At 43.1% G+C, this 16890-nt stretch overlaps 1 protein-coding gene across 1 annotated transcript in view; it reads left to right on the top strand.

The window, feature by feature from the left end:
* AR (androgen receptor) overlaps window positions 1-12974 on the top strand; it is a 159918-nt gene extending 146944 nt beyond the window's left edge. The window contains exons 5-8 of the mRNA XM_041000969.1: window positions 2616-2760; window positions 6631-6761; window positions 7728-7885; window positions 8551-12974. Of these exons, the coding sequence (XP_040856903.1) occupies window positions 2616-2760; window positions 6631-6761; window positions 7728-7885; window positions 8551-8706 (590 nt within the window). The 3' untranslated portion in view covers window positions 8707-12974. The remainder of the gene's footprint in view (window positions 1-2615; window positions 2761-6630; window positions 6762-7727; window positions 7886-8550) is intronic.
* The last annotated feature ends 3916 nt before the right edge of the window (window positions 12975-16890 follow it).

The raw sequence follows: 16890 nt of genomic DNA, 5'->3' as shown, positions 1-16890 counted from the left end.
TATTTCAAAACCTGAGAATGTTGCCTTTCTCTCTAAACAGAGTGGCAAGTAGGTGTTGAGTGGCTGCATACCTAAGACCTGAGATTTATTTTTGTTTCCTCGAGTCGTCCCTTTGTGGCCACACTATCTGTGCAGACTCCTCCAGAGTGTGGGCATTGCAAAGCAGAATATTTTAATGATATTGGACTTTTAGAAAAATTAGTTGTCCATGTTGCTGCTAGCTGCACAATCATTAGGCTTGAGGGCTGAGCAGCCCTCACTAATGACTATTATTAGAGCCAAACTAAGCTCCACAATTTGTCTCATCTTTGTTAGTTCTCTGACACCTCAGGGAGGGAAAAGAAGCATCAGTATGGACGGTTGCCTTGATGGTTGTACAGTTTAAGCCTCATTCCTCCATGTAGCCTCACAATTACACATCCACTGCAAGCCAAGGCTCACCAGCCAGATATGCCTTGCTCCCTACTGCCTCCCATCTCAGAACTGCAGGATTTAAGCTCCCACATCCCTTCTCCAAAAGATACTTAGACTCTGATGCTTATTTCCAATAAGGAAGGTCATCTGCACACATTCTGTGGTACAGAAGGGCTCAAGGCAGGAAATAATATGAGATCTGAGTCTCTAATTCGTCAATCAGCATTATCACTACACTGGAAGTTGGGGTGGGCTAAGGTTGGGTGGTTAGGAGTGCAGGTTCTTAATGGGGAACTCCAGAATTTCTGATGGCTGGGAGACTTGGATTCTAAAAGCAAAGAAAGGGGCAGTGTGGGCGTGTGAGTGGGTAGGGACTGGTGATGCAGAACAATGTGTCTGGATTATACTATCCAGACCTTCAGACTTAAGCATATGGTAGAAGAGTGCTGGTAAACTTGGTAGCTCCTGAACTGCGACCTCCAGGAGTGGGATGAACAAAGCACTGGGAAAAGGAATCAGAACACCTGGATTCTTGTCCCGGTTCAGCCACAGGTAGACTAGGTGGATCTCAAGCTGGACAGGTAACTTCTCTGGCTCTCAGGTTCCTTGTTAGTAAGTTAGTTCCTTTGAGGCTGTTGTGAGAGTTAACTGAAGTCAATAGGAAAGTAATAGGCTTGATGTGAATTTGAACAAGTGCTTCTAATGAGGCATAACATGATAAAATTTGATATAACTCCAGATTTATTGTGAGAAAGAGAAGAGTACTGCTGCTGCAGTTGAACTCTTAGATCAGGCTTTTGTATTTTTAAATGCCCATTGTTTAGAACCCTCCAGGAATATGTGGCCCTGTCTGTTCAATCTGTGTGTTATTGTGGAGGTAGCCTGTGAAAGCCTTTTTCTGAGCTCAAGAGAAGTAATTTCAAAATTATCTAATTTCCATTTTGCAAAAACAGAAAAAAGGCACCCGTAACTCATGTGTTGAAGGGATGTTTTTCCAGTGCTCACTTGAATGCCTAGACTGTTCTAAAGAGGCAAAGTCGAGCAAAATGATACAGTGAAGCTCTTCCAGAAGCTTTAAGCTTGTAGGAGAGACAGACATGTATAGAAGTCAAATCCAGGACTGTAAAATGAACACTATAATTGTGTTACTACACAAAGTGCAAGAAGAAAAATCATCATCAAGGTTTCTGCTTCTATGTCTCAGGAAAGGCTTCATAGAGGAGGTAGTATTTGATTGGCGATTTCTAGGTGGCTGTTTGTCAGATGGAAAACCTGGGGAGGGAGGATACATTCTAGGAAAAGGCAATTGCTTGTACAGGAATAATTCAGTTACACAGGCATGTGAAGGAAGGGCCAGTTCAGCAAATTGTAAGCTTTACAGAATGACTGGGACTGGAATCATGAGAAGGCCAGTGGCCAGAAGTTAGTCTAAGTAGCAAAGTTGTGAAGGGTCTGTTGTTGAACAGTCATGACAATGGAGTAGGAAAACAAGACGGGTAACATTTAGTGGAAGAATGGAAAGATTTTGTAGTGAAGAAAGATGACCAAAGAAAAGAGAGGGACAGAGGGAACCCAGAAGTGCCGTGGAGAAGACAGTGGCCGTCAAAGCAACCCCCCACATCTGCTGAAAAGTATCCCTTCCCCAGGGTTGTTAAAAGAATCAAATCAAGTAGCACTTGGAGAAGAGCTTTGTAAAGTGACAAGAGCTGCTCAGTGTGACTTACTGCATCTTCAGAATGCATGATGATGGACAGCATGGGCTTTGGAGTCTAGACTTCTTTGACTTTGGAATTTTGTTTGCTAATCACAAGCCAATGTCCATTGGACATGTTCCTTAATCTCCCCTCAATGACTCATTTTTCACACAGTGGGGTTTGCAACAGTACCTGCTCTATTCATTTATCATGCAAATTAAATGAGATAACACATGTAAAATACGTAGGAAGAGTTCAGTCCCAGAAAGCAGCAAGTGCTAGATTATTTTTTTTCCAACTGAAATTTCTCTTTCTTCTTTTTCTCTCATCATCATCTCTATTAAGCAGCTCGATGAAGTAGGGAAAGCTAGAAATATGCTACATTCTTTGCTATCTACTTCTACCCCCTCAGAAAATGACGGTTTCCAAGGCTCCGCCCACGCAGAGGCCCACACTTGTCACAGCTCGTCAATACCAGACTGACCACTGCCTCTCTCCCTTCACCAGGCTTCCGTAACTTGCATGTGGATGACCAGATGGCAGTCATCCAGTACTCCTGGATGGGACTCATGGTGTTTGCCATGGGCTGGCGATCCTTCACCAACGTCAACTCCAGGATGCTCTACTTTGCTCCTGACCTGGTTTTCAATGAGTAAGTGCTCTGGGCCCAAACCTCACATAAATAGAACTGCTTGGTTGTGATGCTGATGGGGTAACAGTGGGATTTAAAATCACTTGACTTGCTCCAGGAAAGAGTGGAAGCCCCATTCGGCCAGTTCCGTCTGAGATGCTTAGACCTGGCTAGGAGGTCAATTGCTGGGAAGCAAGGGGAGTATTGTTCCCACCCAAGAACCAGTCTTTACTTTTTTGGTTGTGCTTCTGACATGATTTTTAGTTCATCTCAGAAACTTAGGAAAAATTCCTCCTCTTCACTTTGTGAAACATGTGGAAGAATCAGAGATTCTGGTTTTGAAAGCTAACGTTCCCTTGATCCTTTGAAACTGTCAGTCACCATTTGTTCCACAACTGTGCTATGCCAGGGCTATGCTAGATAGTTTAAATACTTTCTAAATCCTATCTCAGTTAACTCCTGATGGTAACCCGATATCTCCTTTTTATAGATACCTTTTTGTGGATGGGAAAATTCAGACTCAGCAAAATGACATGACTCACTCAAGGTCACACAGCTAGTACATGTTGGAGACAAGATTCAAAGTATGTCCTGAGCAGGAACTATGATTTAGCAAGTTAATCTACCTCATGGGACACAAATAGCACATATGGAAGTGCTGGTTCCAGCCCCTGCTTCTCTGCTTACAACCCACATTCCTACTAATGCTCCTGGATGGTAGCAAAAATTATCCCCCATCATCTAGATGGTTCCTGCTACTTGTAGAACAGATCTGAATTGACTCTCTGGCTTCTACCTTTGGCCTGTCCCAGTCCCAACTGCTGTAGGCATTTGGAAAGTAGAACACTGTGTGGAAAATTCATTCTCTCTCTCTCCTCTCCCTCAATCCTTCCCTTTCCTTCTCTCTCTATTCTTCACTCCCTCTCTATTACTTACAAAAATTATTTTAAAAGAATATATTTTTAAAAATCATGTCATTGTTGTACCCTGCTCTATTCCTCATTCATGATGATCATAAATGGAGAAAAGCAGTGATTATATCATCCTGTACTTCTCCTAACTCATTAACACCTGTGCTAATCTCTAGCAATGTACTTTGGCACTGTCATTTCCTTTGCCTTAATAAGATTTAATTAATACCTGTATTTTGTCAGCTTTATTTATTCTTCATGAATTTTGCAGAGGACACACATTTTGGAATTATGTGTTTGTCCAACAAAATCTCAGTTCTGGGCTCAGCGTGATAGCCTAACGTTTAGGGTCCTTACCTTGAATGCTCCGGGATCCCATATGGGTGCCGGTTCTAATCCTAACAGCTCCACTTCCCATCCAGCTCCCTGCTTGCAGCCTCAGAAAGCAGTCAAGTACAGCCCAAAGCCTTGGGACCTTGCACTTGCATGGGAGACACGTAGAAAGGTCCAGGCTCCTGGCTTTGGATCAGCGCAGCACTGGCCATTGCAGTCACTTGGGGAGTGAATCATAGAACAGGGGATCTTCCTCTCTGTCTCTCCTCCTCTCTGTACATCTGCCTATCCAACAAAAATAACTAAATCTTTTTTTTTAAAAAAAAAATCTCAGTTCTAGCACTGCCTCCATCATCATCTTTGAACAAAAACTTTAATTTCTTTGAGCCTCCATTTTTCAGCTGTCAATAAAAATAGAACATTGGATTATGAGAGCTTAATTATGATAGCTAAATGAAAACCAATGGATATGGACTATCTGGCCTATGGAAACCAAGAAATTAAAAACAAAGAAATTTTTGGCCCAGCACAGTGGTTCAACTGGCTAATCCTCCATCTGCAAGCACCAGCATCTCATATATGGGCCAGTTCATGTCTCAGCAGCTCCACTTCCCATCCAGCTCCCTGCTTATAGGCTGGGAAGGCACAAGAGGATGGCCCAATGTCTTGGAATCCTGAGCCGATGTGGAAGACCCAGAAGAAGCTCCTGGCTCCTGGCTTCGGATTGGCTCAGCTCCAGCTGTTGCAGCCACTTGGGGAGTGAACCAGCAGATGGAAGAGCTTTCTCATTGTCTCTTATTCTATTCATGTATCTGTCTTTTCATTAAAAATAAATACTGCTCTTTTTTTTTTTAGAAAAAGAAATTGTTTTATGGTTCTCTCTTTTCCTAATAGAGATAATCTTTTCTTCAGCTACTTTTGAGATCACTGTCAATGACATTGTGAATGATACTAATCAAGAAAATCTTCTCTAGGTCCTTCAGTTAGTCTCACAATGGGGACACCTTATAATCAGAACAGGAATTGAACTTTCCTCGCCTTCATCCCTCTAGCTCTGAAAAAAGCATTAAAATATAATCCGCAGGCATTGGTTCATTACAGTACAGCAGTGCCATGTAAGAGAGAGTGATTGTCCCCACCTGCCCTCTCTCAACCCTTCCAGCCCTGCCAACTAGAAACTAAAAATAATCATTGAGCTTTTGGCACAGATCCTTTTGTGGTTTCCAGACCTCCAGAGTCTGCATGCCATCTTCTGGGGAAGGTCTTAAAATGCTGCCTTTGGCCTGACCAGTCCTGTCCTGTCTGTTTTGGGGCTTTCCAGAAGTAAACCAGAAGATAAAAGATATTCTCTTTCTCTCTCTCTCTCTCTCTCTCTCCACCTCCCATCCCCCTTATACCTTCAAGTAAATGAAAGCAAGACTTGAAAAGTCCACCATCATGAAAGAGCTTGGAACAACAGTGTTTTGGTCAATTGTTTTTCATTTTGCCTTCAACCTAAACTGAATAGTCTTATGCTCTCTCTATTCCTCTTTCTCCGGGGGATCCAAAATGTCTTTAAGATAGATTGCTTAGCTTCCACAAGGCAAGAGCGGACCTAGTCAGCCTATGTACCAGGCTAATGACTTTTGGAACAAAAATCAAAGCTCAGCCTTTAGGATCCGTCTGGGAAGTTCTTGTCCTTACCACTTTAGTGGGTGTCAAATTTCCTTTCACTTATACAAGTTCACTTTCTGTCTGAAACATACACAAGCTCAATCTCTGATGTGCTAAAACTCAGAAAGCCTACTACCAAGAATATTCTGTGTCTGCTTTGAAAATCATGCCATAGCCAATCACAGACAGAGGTTGCTCTCCTCTGAAAAAATTTTCCAAGCCTTGTACATTTCCCCACATAACTGATAGGTGATAATGTGATGATCTGTTTACAACTCACTATAATGAAAGCATCTCACATATGTTTACAGATTCCCAAAGTGGGGCAAGGAACAGTCAGTGTATGAGGGAGTTGGTTCCCCTTCAGCAGGAACATTGAAATCAGACAAGCAATACTCCTTGGCAGACTCAGAAATGGAACCTCATTTTAAATTAATATTGTGGAAACCACGTTGCTGGAAGTTTTTAAAGTAATGACTCAATTTCTAGAATAAGAAATAGCATTTAAACCAAGAGGCAAGTGGAGATGGAGTAGGGGCTGACAGGCTGAACGCCTGTGATCCCTTGCAAATCTTGATGTCCCGGTGTTAAGAAACGATTTCTGAGTCCTCTCTAGAAATCTCCCAAGTTGGGTTACCTGGGTTACAGGTTCTGGCTCTGACATTGCTAGAACTGGAGTTATAGAGACCATGTGTTGGCCCCATTGTGTCCATTTGCTTCTGCTTTCTGTCCCTGGCTTGGGCAGAAGGTAGAAGGAAACCAAAGATAGAAGAAGGTCTGGAATTTTCATACATTAACCTATCACACCCAGGGAAGATGAGCAGTTATCAAGGTGTCAGAATTTGAAGGAGAAAAGAACATTATTCCTTGTACTGATGCATCGATAGGAGAAACAAGCTCTTCTTGGTGAACATTGGGGAAGGAACACAATGATAGATAAGGACTTGCTAAAAGCCTTTTCTCATTCCTCTTCCCTTCCATATCTTCTCCCCAGGTACCGCATGCACAAGTCCCGGATGTACAGCCAGTGTGTCCGAATGAGACATCTCTCACAAGAGTTTGGATGGCTCCAAATAACTCCCCAGGAATTCCTGTGCATGAAAGCATTGCTGCTCTTCAGCATTAGTAAGTGCTTGGAGGTACAGGGAATGCCCTTGAGAGTGTGGAGATTCAGAGGTGGCCATTTTTTTTTTTTTACCATTAAACAGTTATCAGAGAGAAATCAGTTCCTGGACATTTCCATTCTTTTTTCTCCAATACCCTCCTCTCTCCATGAGCATCCTGTGTCCTACCAAGGACCAATTTTGTGGATAGAGACCAGTTTATTTACTAGAGTTCTCATCTTCCAGCAGTTCCTTAACTTCACCTTGGGATCAGACCTCCTGATGTGGTTGTAGCAACTAATTGAGTATTTCTACAGCGTCTGCTGTGGAAATGGGCCTGGGCCACTTCCTGTAAGAAATCTTCAAAAAGTTCATGGGAACTGTACATTATGAAAAAACTATGCATGAATTCCAATTTGTTGCACCAAAGTAAACTTAACTTTTAATTGCATTTGTTCATGAACTTTTTGCATTGGCCTTGTATTCCTTGCTGGCAGGACAGCACAGCAGGCAAGACTGCCTCTTGGAAGTCATTTCCTCTTTTGCCAACAGAAGAAAGTCTATATGAGACACTCAGAAGGGTTTGTTTGAAAGCCAAGGAAAATTTCCTTAATGTCTGTCTTCTTTACAATACTGTCTTTGCCTCTACAAAGGAGAAAGAAGGCAAAATTTGAAATCGGAAGTGGACTGTTAAGGAAGCAAGACATTCTATCCTAACAAACGGGCATATGAGAAGAGTAGAAAAACAGTCATTTCATTGTGGTTGCTTGACTCTTTTCCTATTGGATCCAGCTATAATTTTCTCTGAGATCTCCCTGACAGACCTGAAGTCCCCACACATACTTGATTCAGCTGATAGGAAACCAAGTAGACGGTTCCCTCCCTGTGGGGGTGGGGGTCAAGTTTGTGGTCAGAAAATTTGGTGCTTTGTCTAATGTTCCTTCGTGGGCATGCTTCCCCTCCCCATTCTGTCTTCATCCCACATCAGTTCCAGTGGATGGGCTGAAAAATCAAAAATTCTTTGATGAACTTCGAATGAACTACATCAAGGAACTCGATCGTATCATTGCATGCAAAAGAAAAAATCCCACATCCTGCTCAAGGCGCTTCTACCAGCTCACCAAGCTCCTGGACTCTGTGCAGCCTGTAAGCAAATGATGGAGGGTGCTTGATCAAGGAGAATAGCGTGATAGAACTACTTGATGATATGTCCCTCTTGGGTTTGGCACCACCTGTTAGGAGGTGCTTCTCCCCCTCTTTGACTTTGAATTTCAGCGGAAAAAAAAACGCAATAGAGAAGAAGGGAACATAGGTCACAATGTCCTAGCTAGAAGTTATGAAACAGGTGTAGGAGTTGAAAACAGAACAGTTGAGATTCAACCAAAGGGCTTAGAGTAGGTGAGTACTCCAGGCAGACAAAACAACTCACAATGTTTTTCACTTTCTTAAGTCATGTGCATGTGAGCTTGCCTATGTGTGCAGTAAAAATGAGTGAGTGAGTGAGTGAGTGAGTGAGTGAGTGAGTGAATGTGTATGTGTGGAAGAAAAATACTCAAGCCTGAACTGAAAGCTCACAATGATGTAAGAAATCTCTTGGGAGCTCTCAAGGATTCCCTGAAGACCATTTCTCACTCTCTTTATCCCTCTCACTCACACATAGACACACTCAGCCTTATGGGAAGATCAAGGACATGGAAGGGGACAAAAAAAAAGTGAAATACAGAGATAAAGGGTGGGGCGAGGGAAGAGTCTGACAGAAGCCAACTTCTTGTCAACCCTGTTTTTCCTGTCTCTCTTATTGCCCCCTGCAGATTGCAAGAGAGCTGCACCAGTTCACTTTTGACCTGCTTATCAAGTCCCACATGGTGAGCGTAGACTTTCCAGAAATGATGGCAGAGATCATCTCTGTGCAAGTGCCCAAGATTCTTTCTGGGAAAGTCAAGCCCATCTATTTCCACACACAGTGAAGCTTTTGAAGTGTCCATTTCCCTATTCCATCCAACTCCTCTGTTCAGATGTCTTCTGCCTGTTACAATTCTGCACTATTCTGCAGTGCCTTGCGGGAATTTCCTCTACTGATGCACAGTCTGTCATAATCCTGTTCCTGAGTTCTATTTGCTGCCCCTTTCCCTCTCTTTCCCTCCTCTTCTTTGCCTCTTCCCTTTCTAGCTGCCCTCCCATGGCATCTGCAGATTCCTGCTGTGGCTTCTACTATCTGTGTTTTGAATGGTGTTGTATTTCTTTAAATCTGCGATGATCCCCATGTGGCTCAGTTTCAAGTTCTGCTTGTTTATAGCACTGTGCTCTGTGCCAGCCACACAAACATTTACTTACCTATCCCGTGGAAACTTTAGAGCTAAGATCATCTGGGAGAAAAAGTAAACAAAAACAAACAAAAAATGGCAAAAGACAAAAATCACACACACACAAAAAAAGAAAACAACCTCTTGCTAGAATTTCTTCTCCTATAGTACAAGGTAATAAAGAATTAGAAATCCCCAGTGAGGAAGAAGGTGAAGATGACAGGCCCAAGGGGAGTGAGTGCTTTTGTTTTTCCACCCCCTCCCTGGGAGACTTCATTTGTGCCAATGGCTCTTGCCATTAGAGGGTAAGGTGTTTTCAGAACCAATTTGGAAGGGGAGTGACAGAGATAAGAGAGGACAAGGAAGGGCAGACAGATCACTATTAACTGCCCACAGCCTTGGTCCTTGAGTGAAATTCATTGTCTTACAGATATACTTCTTGTTTAAAAACTTGCCTACATGTGAATGCCTCTGCAGATCACCTGCTGCCTCCATCCTCAAATTGACTTTGATGGTTTTTAAGAACTTTTCATTGAATGTCATCTTTAGCCAAAACTTGGCCACTTCCACTGAAGATCACTGAGAAGGGGAGAGATCTGCCCCTTTAAGGGTCCATTCGGACCAAGGTCTGATTTCCCATATGTGAACCAGGGAGGCAGCTGCTGATGGAGTCAAAGCAAGAATAAGTGATGGCTTAACTGTTCTTCTGCCTATGATATTGATGTCTCACAAATGCCATTCATTCCCACTTCTTTAAAAAATGATTGAATGAATTTTTCTGCTAGACTTCATGAAGTCACAAGCTCGCTCTGAGGTCCCCAAATGTCCTTGTGGAACTTAACATCACCACATTGCATTTCCATCATGGTAGTGAAGCTTATTCCCATCCTTGGGTTTGCCTACAGACTCTTTGCAAAGAGACCCACCACCATTGCCGCTGCCACCAATAAGTCCATCAGATCACCAGCACTGATATCTCTCTGTAATTGCTGTATTCTCAAAACTTCCACACAAAGTGTTGGATTGCTGGAGCCTTTAGGAAAACTGGGAAGATGGTATCAGGATGATAGGACAAGTGAGCGACTTGCCCTTGTCCCCCAGAGATGATACTCTCCCACCAAGTAGACAAATGTCCATTTCCTTCTTCAGAGGAGCTAATGGGGTCAGATCAGGATTAAAGAAAAAAAAAAGCCTCAGTGATTATGGAAGAACAAAGACATCAGAAGAAGAAACCCTGCAAATGCTGTACTTGGCACCCAGCATATTCACATGTAAAAGCCACGAGACAAAAGAACCAACAGGAGACGCTGCCTAATATAGTCTTTAGAGGAAAAACCTAAAGCCTGATGGGAATCATCTGGTGAGGCTACTTATTGTCGTCCTCTGCACCTGGGCTCTGACATTGGCAGTATTCAGATCCCCTACCGTTGTTGCTGCATATCCATCAGAAACAGGTTGAACAACTTGAGGCTTCCTTTGAAAACAGCTGGTTGGTGTGACTTCAGTAGGCTGTGTCCTGTAAGCACAGGGTATGCTCCCAGGACACTGATTTCATGTCATCCTCTATACTGTTGATTTTGATCCTGGACCTCAAGCGTGAAGAGGAATGTCCACCTGTTGTTTTTTTGGCCACAACTTCTCCACAGAGTTCTTAACTTCACCTGTTAAGCTTAAGAAATCAGGGGTGATCTCCAAGCTGCCTGTTTTCAGTTGTATCACTCTACTCATTGAGAAGACAGCTTCTGAGTGACATGATATATCCACATGGATTTCCTTCCTTGATTTCAGTGTTGATATTAATAGACAATCTTGCAAAACAACTTCTTTAAATAATGTGGGATAGGGGAACCTAAGATTGGTGACATGTTAATGCTGGACAAAACTCAATCTTGCAGAGTCCCCTTCTGGAATAGGGTAGATTCTAGTTTTCTTTGTTATCTGGCTTATATACAGGGTTACTTCTAGCTGTTTTAAAGAGGAAAAAAATGACTGCTCATTTTAAATATGTTACATTTCAAAAGTCTCTTTACATCTCTTTTGAAATGATTTTCATCTTCTGTGATACACAGATTCAATCATATCGTTCTAATATCTCTAATTGTAAATACTAGAGACACTGATTTCCATCTCTCTATCAAATTCCTCTTTATGGATTGCCCAAATCTGATGTTTTCTGACATTTTATGAAGGTTACTTTTGCAAGAACCAAAAATCAATCGAACAGCATTGTAACTGAAAGAGACAATATCCAGATGCTTCGAATTTCCAGATGGTATGACTAAGGTACAAAAGGACCTAAGCAAGGCTTTTGGCCTACTACTTCTGCAGCAGGAATTGAGTGAGCAAAGGGGATTTTCCATGGATAAAATGAGCTTTATTTAGCCATTGAGGTTCCATCCAGAACAATTGACAAAAGACTCATTTTGCATGCACTCAGCTTTACAACCGTAATATGATTGGTACACTGTGCTTACCCATGAAGAACTGGCCTCCAAGGGTCACTCATTTGCTAACCAGAAAGACAAGGATCAGCTACCGGACAAGTCATTGGAAATATCTCCAAAGAAGTTTGCTTAGGGTTGATGGAGATGGAAATTGAGGAAGAGAAAATAAAGAGCACCGAAAGGGAGGCCCCATCTGTGCCTACCAGCATACAGCTGTCAAAGTCATGAACTCTATGGTCAAAGAGTCCTGTGGCAGTTGCAACTCTTATTCATTGGGCATCTTGCCTTGGCTTGGCCTCTGAACTAACATGAGAGATAGATTCTTTGTTCTATAGCTTTTCTATGCCACCGGCAATATTGTTGTTCTTGGAAAGTTCATTATTTTTTAATTACCTTATTCCAAGGAAGGATATTTTGAAGGATACTGTCTTATATCTTTGAAGAAAAAAGGAAATTAGTAGCTTGTATATTTTTATGTATGCTCACTGGCACTTAAAGAAAAAGAGCTTCACTCTGTCCTTTGGGTAGTTGCTAAAGTAATTTTCCAAGTTAAGAAATAATGTGCTGATGCTAGAGTCCCTCTCTTCCCATGCTCTATTTCCTACATATTTATAGACATGTATAAACAAGATATATTTGACTTGTACTCTAAGAGGAAATATATCCACCATCTACACGAGACTGACACTACACAAATGACCTAACTTTAAGCTTCAGGTAGCTGCTAAGCATCACTTTCATGAGGCACAGCACAAATGTGGCCTTGTCCTCTTTTCTCCCTTGATAACCAACAAGCATAAAGCCCCAATCCACTCCCTCTGCCCCTTTCCAGCCTGTGCCAACACTGCATTTCATCAGACCTGTTGCAAACAACCTAGTCACTACCCTGCATGCCCCTCCACAGAGCCTAAAATACATGAGAATGATTACTAATTACCCTATGCCAGGTGCCCAGGTGGGAGGGTACTGGGCCAAGGAAGTAGATTTTCATGCTTGACCCTAACTGAGGGGTCATGGGAACCAGACATACTAACGCATCAGATTCAATCCCAAACTGAAAATCAGCCATTTGTCATGTGCAATTTCTTAGAAGTTTCTACACATGATGTCTCTATAGACAAATCTGTTCTCACCACTGATCCACTTTGAAATCTTTCAAAGAAATTTTTAAAAGACAGAAAAAAGATTTGAAAACTACATTATGTAATCAAAGATTCCATCGTAGCTGCCAAAATACCCAAATTTTTTAAAGGTGGGGAGGGAACAAGTGTTAGTACTTTTTGGTAAGCTATCCAAAGACAGACTGAAGGACTTTAATGATGACTGACTTGTAAGAGTTTTGCAGTTTTTTCCTCTCAGTGTGCATTTTTAGAAGAGTCAAAAGTCATTTGGAAAACAATAGGTTTGTGGGGTCTTCATTAAGTGATTTTATAAGCAGAAATAGCTTTCCTTTTCTTAGTAGTTACTGAGCAAATTCTTGAAGCTCCATCATTGCATGATTGAAAATGGAGCTAGTCCTTGCCACTGTGTTTATTAGTGCCCTTGTTGCTTCTCTGAAGATGTGAAGTCCTTGCTGGAATGGGGTGTATTTTAAAGGACTAGATTTTGCACTAGAAGGACAGCAGGCAGAAACCCTCATTTCTGCGCAACTTAGATGGCATAAAAACGTCACTGCAGTTGAAGGCAGAAGGTTGAAGTATATTGTAAATGACTATTTGTATTCATGTTTCAAAACTGAAATATATATATATAGATACATAGATAGATAGTTAAATAGATAGATAAAATGTTCTAATAGCTTTATCTTTCTCTGCACCTTGATGTTTGGTTCCAGGTCATATCTGATGCCATGTACTTGCGAGAGAGGCAGTAATTACATTTTGGAATCTCTCTCAGAATGGACAAGACACCTGGATTGATCAAATAATTAACAGATCTCTGCCCCGATTGGGACAGAGTGCAGAAAAGTGTCGGGTACATTATGTATTGCACTTTACTAACCTAAGACAGATGAATGTGCAAAGGGTGGTGAAGACTCATTGGATCTGACTGAGTTTCACCATAGGGGAGGCTCATACTTTTGGCCAAAGGCCTGTCCAAATGATTGGCCAGTTGCCTCCACCCCTCTACTGGGACCTGAGCCTTTGGTAGAAGGAAGGCTGTTCCTTCACCTGCACCAGTTTGGTCAGAAAAGGGCCGTTGTCTGCACTTGGGAATCTGGAGCAAGAGTGCTCCAACTTTGACATCAGTACCATTCACTGAGATTGAGGTGCTCTTGCTACTGGGTGTCTCTGTGCTTTAATTCTGGTTTTAAATATATTCTGTAAAGACTTTGAAAATGCCAATATGTTTTACTCTTGTCAGTGTAATAGAATTTTATCTCTGTAGGTACAGAGCCACCTTTGCCCATAGGTAGGGGTGTTTCTCTTTAAGTAAAGTTTGACACTGGGATTGGTTGCTCAGAGCCCCCCACCCCAACTCTCTATCATTTCTAGGTGAGGGCAGACACATCCACATTAGTCAAGCTTCCTCAGACATTTCAGCAAATGTCTGAACAAACCGCATCAAGTTATTTGGAATTCTTCCACTCCCTCAAAACACTGATAGCTACTTGAATTTTAAGATGAAAGACAACCTTTGAGCCAGCTTTGATTTTTCTCCGTTTTATTTGGCCAAAAAAAAATATACATACTATGCATTAGTTGATTTCCAAATCTAAATTAGTACAGTAGTGACTTATTTGTGCATGTCCCCTAGCTTTTCACAGAGTTAAATGAGAAACTACGGAATGACTGAGCCTTGTGGCCTCAAACAGTTCCCAATAAGCTACTCATCAAAATTATCATGTTGCTGCACTGGCCACTAAGGACTAGAACACACACCTATACCATATCCCAAAAGGAAAGACAATTCTACAATGTTGCTGCTTCTGGGATGATGCTCTCTGACTGCTCCCTCGCAGACCTGGTTCCTATAGTCTGCACTGAAAACAAACCAGGCATGTAGTATGTCACAGTCTTAACCCTTGGTGCTGACTGTCCTGCACTGAGGTCCCTGTAGTGTTGCCCTGGTTTTTTGGTTTTTTTTATTTTTTTATTTTTTTTTGCCACTTGGGTGTTGAGAGCAGCCACCATCTGGATGACTCCAGCAAAGAAAAACCACAGAAACCATGAGTTCTCTCGCCACCCGGTGACACCCTTCTGCTTTCCCCTAGACTGGAATGGTAATTAGTGAGTGCTTCAGACATGGCATTCTTGTGCTGGCCTTGAGATTAATTTGGCAGCAGGAGGGAACAGACTATGTAACCGCAGATAAGAATTAATTTTCAATGTTGAAGAAAAAAGAAAAGAAAGGGGGGAGCATCATACAAAATTTGAAAAAAAATTAATTTTGCTTGAATCTTTTCATGGGGCTTCAGTTCTCATTGAGGGGCTTGGTCTCCACCAGGCATCAGAGGCAGCCCCCAAGTGCTAATTTTCTGTTCTCCTTTTGCAAATTTGGAATCTTTCTGTGCTCTAAATACCAATAAAGATGGTAGAATCTTGTTAGCTGGAATACATGTGTGAATCTGGATTTGTCTCCGTGTCTGCTTTCAGAAGTGTCATCCATTGAGTAAAAGATTGGTTTACTGGTCTGCCAGCTAAAATTTGGCTGACCAGGGTTTACCCAACCCAACCCTGCCCAACACATACTCAGCCCTCATGCACACCAGCAGGAACTGCAGCCCAGTTGGAACAATCCCCAATACCTCCCCCCAGAAGGACCCCCCAGCCTCGGCTCATGTGCATATTTGTACACACGGTACACTGGCCCAGTTTGTCCCTTTAAACTTTTGTTCATATCAGTGGGTGCTGAAGCCTAGCCAGTCCAACTGACCCCACTAAACAGGCCACATTTATGCTGGCAGGTGCTGCTGCCTGTCCAGCCAAGCCTGCCCCCAGCCCTGGTTCTTATGTTCACCAACGGGAGTTGTAGCCTATCAGGGGTGCCCACAGTTTTCCTACTAGACCCACTCTCAACCCAAAATCTTGCACTTTCCAGGTGGTCCTGCAGTCTAGCCTGACAGGACTTGCCCCCAGTCCTAGCTCTTGCCGATAATGCTGTGGCAAACCCAACAAGCCTGCACTTACTCTGGTTAATGCATATACCCATGAATAGGGTCAATTAGCCCAGCCTGGGTCTCCCCCTAACCTAGTTCACATACAGACAAACAGGTTTTGTAGCCCCACTCAGTGTGATCTACCCTATTCCCAGCTCACATGCTTACCAGCAGATGTAGAGGCCCAACAAGGAAGCCCCTGCAAGCATCCTAGCATGCTCACCCCTGTCCCTGGCATCTTATGTGTGCTAATAGGTACTGTATCCCAGTTTGGCATGGCCCAACTTATCTCAGCATTCACTGGCAGGTATTGTGTCCTGGCCTGACCCAGCCTGCTGCCAGTTCCAGCTCATGCTGGCAGGTACTGCAGCCTAGCCCAGCTCAGTCAGTCCCTAGTCCTGGCCTTAATATGAACTGGCTGGTGCTGCAGCCTAACCACATCACTCGGCCTGTGCAACACCCTGTCCTGTTTCTTACATATGCCAGTGAGTGACATGAACTACGCCAGCCTGGCCTGTCCCCAGATCTGACCCACACGTATGCTGGCATATACTGTAATCTGGACTGGTCTGGGCTGCTCTCAGCCTCTATTCTTGCAATATAGAGGAGTTCCCAAAGCTCCCCTATTAGGTTATTTCCCAGTCTCCAGTCTTGTGCACAACAGTAGGTTCTTGGCCCAGTATGACTTGGCCCACCTCCTATCCTGGAAGATACAGCAGCCTTGCCTAAACAGTCACAACCATTCCAGCTCTTGCTTTTGGGTGCTACAGCCCAGCCCCACATGATCCACCCCCCAGAGTCAGCTCTCATGTGGTCCAGTGGGTGCCAAGACCTAGCTCAAGATACCCTATACTGGGCCCAGTGTGGTGGCCTAGCAGGTTAAGTCCTCACCTTGAATGCACCAGGATCCCATATGCTTCTAATCCCAGCAGCTCCACTTCCCATCCAGCTCTCTGCTTGTGGCCTGGGAAAGCAGTCGAGGATGGCCCAAAGCCTTGGATTCCTATACCCACGTGGGAGACCCAGAGAAAGGTCCAGGCTCCTGGCTTCAGATTAGCGCAGCGCTGGCTGTTGAGGTCACTTGGGGAGTGAATCTTCAGATGGAAGATCTTCCTCTCTGTCTCTCCTCCTCTCTGTATATCTGACTTTGCAATAAAAAACATAAATAAATCTTAAAAAAAAAAAAAAGATGCCCTATACCCACTCTGGCTTTTGTGAGCACTAGCAGGTGCTGGAGCCTAGCCCCGTCTGACACACCCCAGATGCAGTCCACACCCATGTCGAGGGATGCTGCAACCATGTCCA

The sequence above is a fragment of the Ochotona curzoniae genome, unplaced genomic scaffold, assembly GCF_017591425.1.
Source record: "Ochotona curzoniae isolate NIBS_2020 unplaced genomic scaffold, NIBS_Ocur_1.0 contig_1274, whole genome shotgun sequence".
Taxonomy (NCBI): domain Eukaryota; kingdom Metazoa; phylum Chordata; class Mammalia; order Lagomorpha; family Ochotonidae; genus Ochotona; species Ochotona curzoniae.
The sequence above is the reverse complement of the archived record's forward strand: the minus strand, read 5'-3'. Positions and strand labels throughout refer to the sequence as shown.